Here is a 15,847-nt window from a genome sequence, read left to right on the forward strand (position 1 = left end):
AATTACTGGGATCCCCTATGTTTTTTGCCCCCTGAATTTCTAAAACCAGGAGCAGCACTTTAAGCCCAGACTGGTCATAGCCGTGAGGGTGGCGGGTACCCACGCCATTTTTTTTTTTTTTTTTTTAAATGTATATGATTTTTCTTCTTGTACACATTGAAGCCTGCACGGATCTGATTGATCCGAGCAGGCTGACGATGCGTATTTGTATTTGGTGGTCGTATATACTGCCGGCAAATATGAATACGAATGCATACCGCCGCCTACACCATAGGGAAATCCATATCCTGTACATACGGCAGATGCCCTAAATCTGCCCTATTTACAAATTGTATTTTCTCGAAAACACCAATACCGTTTTTTATGCATTCATATCCGGCCGTATTCATATTTTTTGTAAATTTCAACGAATTTGTAATTGCGTGCGAGACCCTTAAATTCACTTGTCTATTACAATAGTAATCAATAAAATGCATTTACATGTTATCACACATGACTGCACCACCCAAATACATTCATTGTCTGGTTTAGGAACATTAACGTTGAAGATACAAACATTAATACTCACAGCCAAAATACCAATGGTGACTTTCAGAAAAGCCCAGATCAAGCCAATGGTGAGAATGATGCTATGAAGAGTAGAGATTTCGTATAAGCCGGAAAGGAAGACCAGGACTGTCAGACAGAGCTAGGACAAAAAACAGGTTCATATTTAGTGGTCAGACTCCCGTATCGCAGTTTATCGCTGTGTAATCATTTCCATCTTATCGTTATCAATGCTGAACTTTTGCAAGGAAAGATGTCACCAAATCTACCGGCAACATTTGAGACAGTAACATTTTTTTTATTAAGCATACTATTTTTCTTATACAAACACACCGCCCAGCGAGATAAAGAAAGTGTTCAAAGGCACCCGATGTCTGCACACAATGGAGGCTGCCATATTGTGGATGGAGTCAGAATTCATGAGAATGCAGCCTATCAAAACACATCTATGTGAGACTTGACAGGGATTTACGGTACTGGGGCCTAGTTATATGCTGCTTTACCGCAGGGCTGCCCCAAGTGTCCGATACCAATTCAAAAAGTCTCGCACTCTCCCCTATATCTAGTAAAACACAAGCGGTTTGTCTCAGATATTCCACTAAGACACAAAGGGATCTATTCAATGTGGCGTACGAGGGGGTCAAACGGCGGGGATCATCGAAAACAAGCGTTCCTCGCTGTTTAACCCCCACATCGGCCCTCACCCTAATTCAACGCCCCGGGGAAATCCTCGTTGTCGGACAGCAAGGATCGCAGCTAATGCAGGGAGCCTCGCTGTTTTAGCGGCTGCACATGCCGTTTCCCCCTCGCGCCAAAAACCTAGCGAGGAGGCAAACGGCATGTTGCAGGGGGGTCCGTTGAATACTGACCCTGCGCGCCGTGACAGCGAGCAGTCAGCCCTGCTCGCTGTCACAGCTCGTAGAAAGCATTGAATACACCCCAAAGACTTTTCATCATAAAACTACACAAGTTTAAGAAAAAAAAAAAGTGTATCCCTTTAATGGAAACAAAAAGGCGGATGAGAAACGGAGAACATACAGAAAAACAAAAATGATAAAACGCCTAAAATTAGGTATACTGTTATTTGTGCCGTGCAGATTGCATTTAATGGAAAGTGTAAAAAAAAAACCGCATAATATACTTTCGTTCAATTTCACACCACACTCAAAACATCCAAACTTCGTGGACACAGCTGAATTATTTAGAAGCCCGCAAAGCACATTATTCCCATTAACCATTACGGGAAGCAGAAAGGTCCATTTTTAGCAACTTCTTTCCATTTCAGCTCTACTAATCTGTTTCCCTACAATGCCACATCCTGAACTGAATCTCAGTAATGGTTACAGTCAAATTTCCTAGGTATTCAAGCCGGATAGCAAACGTGATATTTTCAGTACCCCAGAGGTCGCTAATTCACAGCGCTGTCAATTAATGCCGGCACATATTTCTAGGTTTCAGCGGAGGTTGATAAACTGCAAATTATTTTTTTTGTATTGTTAATGTAATATAATGGCGCTTCATGAGGAGAAATAAGTACTAGGGCCGTGCAAAATAAGAAACATTTTTAAAATGTACAATTAGCCATAGGAAGGACTGACAGAGAGGTAATGTAATAAGGTCATCGATTATATTTATGGAATTGCTGGAAAGTTTATGGGTAGGATAATAATCTGACTTTTGTTGTTCTATTATATTTTAGCCTGGATATACAGGACACACAGTCCTATTAGGTGTATATGTATACCAAAACAGGTCTACGATCTTGTCCTCAACGCACCCAACAGCAGTTGTGCAATATGAAGTGCCTACAATCAGGGGTTCAGGGAGGGGGACAGAGTCGTAATTACTGGGGCCCTGGTCTGTTGCGGGGTGGGGGGAGTTCTCCACCTGTGTGGGTGTTCCAGTTTGATAGCTTCCCAAATAGGACCGGATTCTGGTTCGCTCGGTAAGCTGAGAACATCGCAGCTTACCGAGCACCTGAGATGCCGATCTGCCAAATACCTGCCCCCCGATTCCCTTCGGTACCATGCGAGGGGACGTGTAATGAAAACACATTCGCTCGCATGCCTCCAATGCAGGAGAAATAATTTGATCGAATGATTACCCCTGCCTTTGCAGATACAAGTCAGTGAAAGCGGACTTTTATTCACGCGTGGCCTGACGAAGGAAGACAGGGCGTCCCTGACAGGCATCAGGCCTGTGTAACCATGGGAACAAACATGTGTGTGCTCCATTCCAGCCGCCATCTGCGCCTGGCCCGCCCTGATAATTGCGTACGGCTCGGCGACTATGCGCATAATAGACCATGTGCAGTCCCTAAAACATTGGGATGGGGCCAAACTGGCAACATAGCGAGTAAATCAGAATCACCCCTTTACTTCAATGCCACCATCATATCATCACATTGCCTCTCTCACATGTAGTTCTGTCCTCACTGACACAATGCTGTCACTACTTCTAAAAAAAAGGGGTCAGCACACAAATCTCCTGAAATATTCTGTGCTGCTGTGAACAATCCAATGATCTGATTACTGAGCAGAGAAAGTCAACTTGAAGCTAAACTACTATAGGCTGAGTCTCCCTTATCTGTGTATTCCAAAAACCAAAATATTCCGAAAACCATGTTTTTTTTTTTTATATATTTTAGGTTTTTTTTTTGTTTCCCCCTCCTCTTTTTTCATACTGCTCTCGTCCCCTGGTGTCCACGGCGGCCATCATAATCCTCTTCGGTAGCATTCCGGTACTAAGGATGCATTGTGCGGGCATGCCGGTGACGTCACCGGTGTACGCGCGCAACGCATGCCTGGGATCAGATGCCGCTGAAGAGAATTCCGAAAGCCACCGTGGATGCCGGGGGACAACGCCAGAGGACCAGGTAAGTAGGAAAAAATAAAAGATCCAAAATCCGCAGAAATTCCTTATACAAAATGTTCGTGGTCCCGAGCATTTCGGATAAGGGGTACTCAACCTGTATTACCTTGGTACAAATACAGTGGTTTGCCGTCACCCCACATTGCCAGTCCTGTTCGGTCTCTCAGGTAAGGGATGTTGTTTTACTAAGGCACGGCCAAGAAGTTGTCTGATCAATAGTAACAGAAACCACAGGTCAACATTACTAATGAGAAACGGTACAAAGGGACCAACCAATGTCCACTCCTAGTTGTCCAAACCTATCTTGCATAGGAAGCGATGAGAGGAGGAGACACTTTATCACTGCACGCTTATTAATAGAAAATGTCAAGTACAAGTTACATTAGCGATAGATGTACATACACATACATACTGCTGAATGTCGGTGTAGGAAGACATAAAGCAGACTTCCTCTATTTCAAATGTATGTTCTCATCCCACAGTCATACTTCAAGAACCTCATCTGCTCCCAATTTTCTAACTTCCTGCCGCCCACCCCATCTTGACTAATTTCTTTACGCTCTGTCCTTTGACTTTGCCACGTACTTCACATCCAAATTTACTTCATACGTGAGGACAGCACATACAAACAGATGCTCAACAACTTGCCACCTCCTTTCCCTGACCACCCCTCCCAATCCATTTCACCATTCCCACCTTGCCCATCTTCTTAAACTCTCCATCTCATCAGGCACTGCCCCTCTGCCTTTAAGTATGCCATTGTCTCCCCTATTCTTAAAAACCTCCCATTGTTCCTAACACTTTCTCCCACTACCGACCCATCTCTCTTCTTCCTTTTGCTTCCAAACTCATCGAGCGTATGTCCACAACTTTCTTATTGCCTTTCTTCCTCCCACCACCTGCTTGTCTCATTTTAGTCTGGCTTCTGAACTCTCCACTCCAAAGGGTGGCCCTTTGTAGCATCAGATTCTCCCCACTGTAGCAGCCCATTCCTCCCTCTTCTCCCTGTAGCAGCCCATTACTACCTCTTCTCCCCGCAGCAGCCCATTACTACCTCTTCTCCCCGTAGCAGCCCATTACTACCTCTTCTCCCTGTAGCAGCCTATTACTACCTATTCTCCCCGTAGCAGCCCATTACTACCTCTTCTCCCCGTAGCAGCCCATTCCTCCCTCTTCTCCCCGTAGCTGCCCATTCCTCCCGCTTCTCCCCGTAGCTGCCCATTCCTCCCGCTTCTCCCTGTAGCTGCCCATTCCTCCCGCTTCTCCCCGTAGCAGCCCATTCCTCCCGCTTCTCCCAGTAGCAGCCCATTCCTCCCGCTTCTCCCAGTAGCAGCCCATTCCTCCCGCTTCTCCCAGTAGCAGCCCATTCCTCCCGCTTCTCCCAGTAGCAGCCCATTCCTCCCTCTTCTCCCTGTAGCAGCCCATTCCTCCCTCTTCTCCCCGTAGCAGCCCATTCCTCCCTCTTCTCCCCGTAGCAGCCCATTCCTCCCTCTTCTTCCTGTAGCAGCCCATTCCTCCCTCTTCTCCCCGTAGCAGCCCATTCCTCCCTCTTCTCCCTGTAGCAGCCCATTCCCCCCTCTTCTCCCTGTAGCAGCCCATTCCCCCCTCTTCTCCCTGTAGCAGCCCATTCCTCCCTGTAAAGCATGAGTGTACGTGACATGGTAACAACAATGACATTATTACTGGATCACCTACCAATAACAATCTAGAATAATACAGTGTTACAGTACCTGTGCCTGCAGGTCAAAAGTCAGCAGTGAGAAGCAAAGGCTTAACATGTTGTACTGCAACTGCAGACTTTCCAGAGCACCGCCAACCCGGAACGCCATCATATTCTGCCCTAGTACCAGGCTCAGGGCGCAGACCACATGGATAAGACCCACAAGGAGGATCACGATAAACCGCGGCTGAATGGACAAAACAGCAACAGAAAGATGTAATAGTGACTGAAGTAATAAAGGACATAAGCATAGTAGCTTTTGTCTGACGAAGTGAGATCATAACAACATCATACAGGAATAGTTGACTTATAACATAATTCCAGCTGTCTTATGAGATCATTGCTTACTATAGTATGAATTAAGACCACATGGGGTTCTAGACAAAATGTTATAATGGGTCCCTATATACAGAAAATAGCAAAACAAAACAAAAAAGTACAACTGGGTTACAGTGAAACAACGGGCCCGAGACTAGTCTGATGCTCACCAGTATAGGACCTTGCAAACAGCAGCTCTTCTGATCAATGCTTATTAACCTAAACTACAAAGCAAAAATGTGCGGTACTTATGTAATAGCCGGGCGCCCAATTTACATACGTACGACACTGTAGTGAAATCGCATGCGTTTTTTTTTGCATGCAATCCGATCGCATGCGATGCTATTTTCCTATGTAATTTATTCACTGCTCTCTGCCCTTGGGCGGTGCGATGAGATCGCATCGCATGCGATCGCATCTCACCTCCCGCAAAATCGCATGCGATTTTATAGGGTGCATTGCCATTTAATGTACAATACACTTGTATGACATACAATGGGATTTAGGCACCCCCCCCCCTTCACTATCCAGGCCACCCCAAGTGTGGCAAGCGGCGGCGGTACGCGTCCTCCCAACCTTTTCATACCCCCACTATCCACGTCGGCGTGGAGTTGATTTTATATAGTGTGGCGAGCGCAGCGAGCCCGAAGCGTGGCGAGCGCAGTGAGCCCCCCGACGGGACACAGAATACATGTAATGTAATTCGCGTGCGCTTGCCACGCTTCAAACTCGTAAATAAGTAGACATGGTCTGAGTTGACAATGGCCAACATGTCAATTGTCGGCACAATTTTTGAAAAAATTTTTTTGACCAACTTGTTCTTACTTCAAGACCAAGTGGGCATAGACGGAGAATATAATAATGGATGAAGCATGGCAAGGGCAGCCCTTTCAATCCATACGGGCACCACAGCCCCACCTAGCTCTCTCTGTCAGACCTACCCACATTATGCAAACCATCATTGTGACACCCATTTTAACATGTGATGGTAGAAATGCCGGGCCACCTGCTTATGCATTCCCCCAAAGCTGAAAGTTGCCGGGCCCTGGTCATGTTCCAGAACACATTTTAAGGGGTAAAACGTAACAAACTCACTTGTATATCAGGTTTAGCATCTTTGGAAAGAACACTGAAGTTGACAATGGAGCGAATCATTTCCAGCAAGATAGAGAGTACAAATACAATGAGTTCCTGGCGATTCTCCTGTAGGATGCCCCGAGTCACGTAATAGATGCAGAACACTGATAAAGAGAACACAATTACCAAGAATCAGAGTATATATATATAATTATAACCCTACACATTATAGCTCTAACAAGTCATTTATATTCCTGCTGCTTGAGCCAATCTGTGGCAACGGTTTATAAACAAGTCCCAGCATGCTTTGTCAGCAAGCGCTACAAGTAGTAACATGGAATGCTGGGACATTGAGCTCCGCGCTAGCTGGAGACCCATGCGGTTTGAACTGATTCTTTAAGGACATTTTGGTACTTGTGTATTTTGGCGGCGCCCATCGCATCGCATACCATAACGCATACGATGGTATGCGATGCGACGCGATATCGTACGATAGTGCACGATGGCATACAATTTTGAAATTGTATGCCATTGTACATGGCATACAATGCCATACGATGCGATGCGATTAAACATTGTATAAGCACCCTAATGGGTGCTTACAATGTTAAATGCACCCCCACGCCACCCCCCCACTATAAACGTGAACCCGAAGCGTGGCGAGCGCTGCGAGCCCGCGAGGGGCGGCGGTACGCGTCCTACGACCTTTTCATACCCCCACTATCCACGTCGTCGGCGTGGAGTTGAGAATAGAATAGTGTGGCGAGCGCAGCGAGCCCCGCGTATACCTGTGAAGCCCGCGAAGGGACGCGTTTACCGGTGAAGGTATCCGCGTCCGCTCGCCTCGCTGCGCTCGCCACACTATTCTATTCTCAACTCCACGCCGATGTGGATAGTGGGGGTATGAAAAGGTCGTAGGACGCGTAACGCCGTCGCTCGCCACGCTTCGGGTTCACGTTTATAGTGGGGGGGTGGCGTGGGGGTGCATTTAACATTGTAAGCACCCATTAGGGTGCTCAAAAGCACCCTTTAGGGTGCTTATACGATTTTTTATCGTATAGGGGGTCAAAATCGCGTCGCGTCACATCACATCGCATGCCATCGGGTACATGGCATGCGATGCGATACATTCATCGTACGATGGACATCGGGGGTGCCGCCAAAATACACAAGTACCGACATTTTAAGAAACAATTGACTATGTTTGAAATGCAAAGACGTGAGCAAAACAGATGGGAAGTTACAGCAGATAAAGAGAGACGAGAAAGAACCACCCCAATACAAGTATTGTGCCCCAAATAAGGACGTGTGCACACGTGTGTTAAAACTACTAAAAGAGGTTATTCACATATAAAAGTGAAACATCGGAAAGACTTAGGGCGGCATTCAATGTGAATACCGGCGACGTGCAGCGAATCCTGTTTAGGATTCGCTGCACATTCGCCACTGCTCGCTGCGTTCCGGAGCCTCGCCGGCTCCGGTATTCAACGAGTCAGGGGCTCGCTGCCCCTGACTGGCGAATTTGAGCTCCTGCGGCGGACGCCGCAGGGAGCCTGAGGACGGTGGAAGGCAGGGAGATAGAAGTCTCCCTGCCTGCCCCAGAACATTTGTGGGGGGGGTGGGGTGGGGGGGGGGGTGGGCAGACAGGCTGCCCCCCCGGGGGTGCCAGCAGGGGACCGGGTATATTCACTACACCCGATCATGCATATGTAATGATCGGGTGAAGTGAATATATGAATATCTAATGAGCGGCTCGGCTCCGGCCCCCTGCTGGCTGGTCTGTGTAAAAATAATAATATAAAATAGCATGCCCCTCCTCAGAATAAAATTCCAGATTTTTTGACACCAATTGTAAAAAACAAAACACTTTGGCCCTTATTCTGGTTGGTGCGGCCGGAGCCGCACACGGTGCTCCGGCCGCACAAACCAATCCCCGCCCACGAGACGGATCGCCACGGCCGTCCGTACACGGACGGCTGGCGATCCGCATAAAAATGGTGGGGCGTACCCCTCCACCATGGTGGGAGCTGCCCCCTGCATTCGATGGTCGTCGACCATCGAAGGCAGGGCCGCACGCCACAGCAGCTCCCGCAAGCTGAGACCACACGGACAATCGTCCGTGTGATAGCTTGTATGGGGGCTGAGAGCTGACATCCGGCGACGTCAGCTTTCCGCCCCCATCAGTGGCGTCATACCCTGATTAGCATGCATACGCCCCGCGTTTGCATGGGAACGCCCATGAAACGCGGGGCGTATACATAGGGAAATGAGGGTATGAAGCCCCTCACGCCCCTATACGCCCCCTTTGCGGCGGACGAAATACGTCTGCGGCGAATGGGGCTGCACATGCGCAGATTGACCTCTGCGCATGTGCAGACTAAAAACATCGGCGGTACGGCCGCACGCGGGCCGTACCGTCCGATTCAGAATAAGGGCCTTTATTTTAAAAGTTCACCTTCCACTTCACCATAAAAATATAGCGATTGCTACTCGGTGAATCATGGCGAAAAAAACCTTGAAATGTGTTCGCTATCTGGTCATTGAATAGGGTGATTCACCGTTTTAGTCAGAAATTCGCCTTACAGGACAAATTCGCCATAAAAACCTGGCGAATCAGCCTCATTGAATACCGCCCTTAATGTATGCTGTATTCATAAAGAAGTAAAGACCATCCAGTCTTCAAGTGGTTAAATATACCATATTAATTATAATATGACCATATAGTGCAATGAAGGAATATATATAAATATTAGGATCTTTAACAGAACAGGAAATACATTGTCAAATGTCAATAAAAAGCATTTACAGGCTAATATAAATACATTAACTGTCTTTATAGGATTTGGTTTTGAAACACCAATATTAATTAATAGCAATAAACACGCCTGTATACAAAAGGGATAAAACTTTTACGACACGACTCCATTTTTACGGCTGGAGTTTTTAAAGATATAAAACAACAACACAACTGGGGAAACTCCACACTTTAACACACAGACACACCCAAAAGGCAAAAGTACATACACAAACAATGGCAAACACTGTCTAACATTGTGTTTACAATAGTATTAAAGTATCTCCATTTAAATATTATAATTATTTCCTGGGAAAATGACTGCAATAATTCTTAGAGAAACCTGTGGTGAGAGGATGATGACTTACGAAATTACTAGGAGCAGGTTTGCTCAGCACACATCAAAAGAATAAAAAATGAGCCAATAGAGGGGAATTCAAATGTTGGGCACCCGAGCGCGCCCGCCATTAAAATATTTCTGGCGACGGGCATGCACAAGTATTTTCAGCTAAAAAAAGGTGCCAAGGGGGACTTTTCTCGTCGCACCCATTAGTTTTGTCGGGTTTAGGTGCTTTGCTCTCCTAAACTCGACCTTAATGGGTGTCAAATGTGTGCTAAAATTCACCATTTGAATATAGCCAGGTGATCTCCCGTCAACTTTGAATTCCCCAAATTAAGTCAGAAGCCAACGCATTTTATAGATTTGTTTAACATCTGAATAAAAGTACACAGGACAATGACCTAGCTGGGAACCCAGCAACTCTGCACAGGTGTCTAGCAATACTCCATAATAGTGTTCCGCTCATATTAACAGAAACCAGTAATATTTTCAGTAGAAGACCCCCCTTGCCGAGTAGAGCATTAGAGGGGAACATTTGTACGGAAACAGCTCTCACTAGTAACAGCTGTTACTGCAATTCAAAGCGGACCCTGAGAAAATGGTTGTGCATGTTTTAGCTTGGGATGACTTTCTTTGGTTGGGTAACTGGCTACCTCTAATACAGGTCAGTACAGTTCCCACATATCCAGGCTTAATCTTAGTATGACAAAGGTCAATTTACAAACTAAATGAATGACTTTGGGCTCTTTGTCTGTCTATCTGCCTTCAAGCCCATACACACTAGACCAGGGGTAGCCAACTCCAGTCTTCGAGAGCTACCAACAGTTAACATTTTCCGAATTTGTAATTTGGCAGTGAGTAATGAGTGCACCTGTACACCTGCTAGGTGGTCTGGAAAACATGAACTGTTGGTAGCTCTAGAGGACTGGAGTTGGCTACTACTGCACTAGGCGATATTTATGATGTTCAAAAGAGTCAGCGTTTTCTATGAACTCCAGGGCAAACAATATTGAGCATACAAACTGAGTGATATTGGAAAACAATATCATTCAGTGACTGCTAAACATGCCGGTCATTGGCTATATGTTCAGCAGACTGGAGGGGTCGTTAAGGCATGGAAATGATATTGGGTGTCACTCAGAAGGCACTTTCACATTTTGCCACTGGGATTTTTTGCCCATTCCTCAAGTCAAAACTGCTCCAGCCCCTTCATGTTCGATGGTTTCCACTTGTGAACAGCAATCTTCAAGTTGGTCCACAGATTCTCTATTGTATTGAGATCTAGGCTGTGACTAGTAAATTCCAACCCATTTAAATGTTTCCCCTTAAACCACTCGAGTGTTGCTTTAGCAGGATGCTTCGGGTCATTGTCCTGCTGGAAGGTGAACTTCCATCCCAGTCTCCAATCACTGGCAGACTGAAACAGGTTTTGCCCAAGAAAATCCCTGCATTTAGCACCATCCATCTTGCCAATGACTCAAATCAGTTTCTCAGTCCCTGCTGCTGAAAAGCACCCCCACAGCATGCTGCTGCCACCACCATGTTTCACTGTGGGGAAGGTGTTCTTGGGGTGATGGGATGTGTTGGGTTTGCTCCAGGCATAGTATTTTGTTTGGTGGCTGAAAAGTTAAATTTTAGTCTCATCTGACCAGAGCACCTTCCTCCATACTTTTGGGGAGTCACGGACATACATATTGGCAAACTCAGAAAGTGCCTTCTTATTTTTGACACAAATTAATGGCTTGTTTCTGGCCTCTCTTCCATAAAGCTCAGCTCTAGGGAGTGTATGGCTTATTGTGGTCCCATGTGCAGACACAGCAGTCTCCGCTGCGGAACTCTGCAGCTCCTTCAGGGTTACCTTTGGTAACCGTGCTGCCTCTCTGATTAATGCTCTCGGTACTTGTTTCCTAGCACGGCGCCCATCGCATCGCATACCATAAACCATACAATGGTATGCGACACGATAGGCACCCGATGGTATACAATTTAAAATTGTATATGGCATACAATGCGATGCGATTTTAATTTGTATAAGCACCTTAATGGGTGCTTACAATGTTAAATGCACCCCCACTATGAACGTCAACCCGAAGCGCTGCGAGCGCAGCGGTACGCATCCTCCAACCTTTTCATACCCCCACCATCCACGTCGGCGTGGAGTTGATTGTAGATAGTGTGGCGAGCGCAGCGAGCCACCGAGACCGAAGCGTGGCGAGCGCACGCGTATTACTTTACATGTATTACGCGGCACACCCCGCGTAATACATGTAAAGTAATACGCGTGCGCTCGCCACGCTTCGGGCTCGGTGGCTCGCCACACTATATAGAATCAACTCCATGCCGATGTGGATAGTGGGGGTATGAAAAAGTCGGAGGACACGTACCGCCGCAGCTCGCCACGCTTCGGGTTGGCGTGGGGGGTGCATTTAACATTGTAAGCACCCATTAGTGGGTGCTTATACAATTTCAAATTGTATTTTGGGGACATCTAACATTGAATAAACCCATTAGGGGGCTTATACAATTTAAAATCGCATCGCATATGGGCATATGGCATGCGATGAAAAAAATGCCATGCGACTGAATATCGTGGGCGCAGTGCTAGGAAACAAGTACCATGCTCTCCTTAACCAGTGACTTTTGGTGGGTGGCCCGCTCTTTCCAGGTTTGTTGTTTCCATTTGAAGATAATGGATTTGATGCTGATCCGCAAGATCATCAAAGATTTCCATTTTGTTTTTCTCTTTATAACCCAACCCTGACTTGTACTTCTCAACAACTTTGTCCATGACTTGGAGAGCTCCTTGCTCTTCATGGTGTGTATGATGCCTCTTGCTTAGTGGTGTTGCAGCCTCTGGGGCCTTTCAGAAAAGGTGAGTTTATGCTGACAGATCACGTGACAAGATTGCACACAGATGGACTTTCATTATTGTGTGACTTCTGAAGGTAATTGGTTGAACTGTTACCAGGGAGCCCTCTTTATGGCTGGACTTTTTCCAATAGTGGAGTAGCTTCAACAAGGAAGGCACTAAATAGTGATGACTCTACAGGATTAGTACCCACCTGTAGCAGATCCTCACATACTGTACAGTATGCAGCAAATCACAGCTACTGAATAGCCCCATTCTTAACCCCTTCCCGACATTTGACGTACATTTACGTCATGGCCGGGATGTACTTCCCGACACATGGCATAAATGTACGTCATGGCTTTAAACTGTCACCGCGTCTATAGACGCGGTGACAGTTTGGAGATGTCTGCTGTCCCTGACAGCAGACATGTCCCAGCATGTCCAGGGGGGGCGGCGATGCCTCCCCCCGTCGGCGATCGCTGTGATTGGCTGTTCAAATGTGAACAGCCAATTACAGCGTTTTCTGTGTACCGGCGAATAACGTTCGCCGGTGACACAGGGATCGGTGGTGATTGGTGCTGTAAAGTACAGCACCAATCACCACGGGGTGTAAGGGTGACACTGGTGTCACCCCACCTCACCCCACCCGCCCCCAAAGGCCGTGATTGGTTCGTCGGACCGACGGACCAATCACAGCCATGGAGGGTGATTTAAACTAACGCCGACTGCACTGCAGACGCCATTCCGGTCTGGAATTGCGTGCAGTGCGGTCACCGTGCCTATCTGCCGTGATATACTGACCTGATCCTTGCAAATACTTACCTGATCACTGCTTGTAGCGTGCTGGATGCTTCCTGGATCTTGTGACTTCCTGTGTTGTGCTGCTGCAGTGTGATAGAGTTATAGATAGAGAGAGATAGAGAGAGATAGAGAGAGATAGAGAGAGATAGAGAGAGATAGTGACAGAGTGCTATATTTTGTGTCTGCTGCCCCCCCCCCCCCCCCCTGTTGTGCTGATCAGTATATCTGTGCTGATCAGCACCTTTTTGGGGGTGCTGGTTTTTTTTTATATATATATACAGCTGTGCTGCGCGTGCAACTGACTGCTGCCCCCCCTTTTGTGCTGATCAGTATAAATTAACTGATCAGCAACTTTTTGGGGGTGCAGAGTTTTTTTTTTATATATATACCTGTCAGTGCTGCTGCTGCTGCAGTGTCATAGAGTGATAGATAGTGAGAGATAGAGAGATAGAGAGAGATAGTGACAGAGAGTGATAGAGAGTGCTAGAGAGTGCTATATTTTGTGTCTGCTGCCCCCCCTTTTGTGCTGATCAGTATATCTGTGCTGATCAGCAACTTTTTGGGGGTGCAGAGGTTGTTTTTTATATATATACCTGTCAGTGCTGCTGCTGCAGTGTCATAGAGTGATAGATAGTGAGAGATAGAGAGATAGAGAGAGATAGTGACAGAGAGTGCTATATTTTGTGTCTGCTGCCCCCCCTTTTGTGCTGATCAGTATATCTGTGCTGATCAGCAACTTTTTGGGGGTGCAGGGTTTTTTTTTTAATATATACCTGTCAGTTGCTGCCAGTTGCACTGTCAGTTGCACCAAAGGTTGTGCACCTGCTGCCCCTCACTGGTAATCAGTGTCGCATCAGTGATCACCTTTTTTTTTTTTTGAGGGTGCTGTGGGGTCTTTTTTAAATTTTTTTTTTACAAACACTGTGATTTTGTGGGTGTCCTGTGGCCACTGTGCGCTGATCAGTGACGTACATCACTGATCAGCTTTTTCGGCACAGGGTTGATCTATTTTTTTTTTTTTTTGATCAAATTCCTGTTGCCTTTGAGCGCTGTTCAGTGACGGACGTTACTGACCAACATCTGTGCTCAATTTTTGGCGCAGGACCTTTTTTTTTTTTTTTTGCACTACATACACACTACACACTACATACCCCCCCGGGTTGAAATAAAGTTTGTACCCCCCCTACACTATACACGTGTTGAAACATTTCACTACCAGAAACACAAAAATAAAAATGGCATCCCAAATGTCATCCCAGTCATCCAGAAGAATGTATTCAGCGGAGGAGGCATATGCCATGCTTGCCTCTAACTCTGACACAGCCAGTGATGCAAGCGGGGAATTTGAAGGATTCATCTTAAGCTCCTCTTCCTCCTCTAGTGATGAGGGACCCCCTCAAAGACGCCCCCGTAGAGCAGCTGAGACCCCCCCCCAATAATTGATCTCGTATGGACCCCACCACCAGACAATTTTGAGCCCCAGGTTCCTGAGTTTTTGGCCATCCCAGGAATCCAATTTGATTCCACAGGTCTCAGAGAAATTGACTTTTTCAAATTATTTTTCTCTGATGATTTTATAAATTTAATGGTGGACCAAAGTAATTTATATGCCCAGCAGTTTATTGCTCAAAACCCCACGTCATCATTTGCTAGGTGGACCCCTGTAGATGCAGTAGAGATGATGACGTTTTGGGGTCTGGTGTTTCATATGGGCATAGTAAAAAAGCCAGAAATTAGGCAATATTGGAGTACAGATGTTCTGTACAGCACCCCACTTTACCGTATGGCCATTACCCGGACTCGTTTTGAGTTAATCCTTAAATTTTTGCATTACAACGATAATGCACAGTGCCCACCCAGAGATGATCCCACCTTTGACCGGCTATTCAAAGTCAGGCCGGTCATTGATCATTTCAGTGCCAAATATGCAGAGATGTACATCCCAGATAAATTCATTTGCATAGACGAGTCCCTTATACATTTTAAAGGAAGGGTTAAATTCCGCCAGTACCTTCCCAATAAGAGGGCAAGGTATGGCATAAAAATGTATAAGCTGTGTGAAAGCACCTCAGGGTACACCCACAGGTTTAGGGTATATGAAGGGAAGGATTCAAGAATTGAACCGCCAGAATGCCCCCCCTCCCTCGTAGGTGTTAGTGGAAAAATTGTCTGGGATTTAGTGCACCCCTTCCTGGATAAAGGTTATCACCTCTATGTGGATAACTTTTACACTAGCATCCCCCTGTTTAAGGCCCTTGGTTCAAGAGGTACAGCAGCTTGCGGTACTGTGCGCAAGAACCAAAGAGGCCTCCCAAAAACGCACATTGCCCAAGTAATGAGAAGGGGTGAAAGCAGGGCACAATCCACCGAAAATATGTTGTTGGTCAAATATAAGGACAAGAGGGATGTCCTTATACTGACAACAATTCACGGAGACAGTACCACCTCCATCCCTGTACGCGGTACCAGTACCCACACCTCCAAACCTAATTGTATCCTGGATTACAATAAGTACATGGGCGGAGTGGA

General features: G+C 46.4%; 1 protein-coding gene across 1 annotated transcript in view; it reads right to left on the bottom strand.

Moving 5' to 3' along the window:
* Positions 1–15,847, bottom strand: part of LOC146043003 (uncharacterized) — a 52,128-nt gene that overhangs the window by 11,223 nt on the left and 25,058 nt on the right. The window contains exons 4-6 of the mRNA XM_083163355.1: positions 6,551–6,696; positions 5,148–5,324; positions 569–688 (exon numbers count right to left, since the gene is read on the bottom strand). Coding sequence (XP_083019481.1) covers positions 569–688; positions 5,148–5,324; positions 6,551–6,696 — 443 coding nt within the window. The remainder of the gene's footprint in view (positions 1–568; positions 689–5,147; positions 5,325–6,550; positions 6,697–15,847) is intronic.

The sequence above is a fragment of the Crinia signifera genome, chromosome 19 (genome assembly GCF_055691185.1).
Source record: "Crinia signifera chromosome 19, ASM5569118v1, whole genome shotgun sequence".
Classification (NCBI taxonomy): Eukaryota; Metazoa; Chordata; class Amphibia; order Anura; family Myobatrachidae; genus Crinia; species Crinia signifera.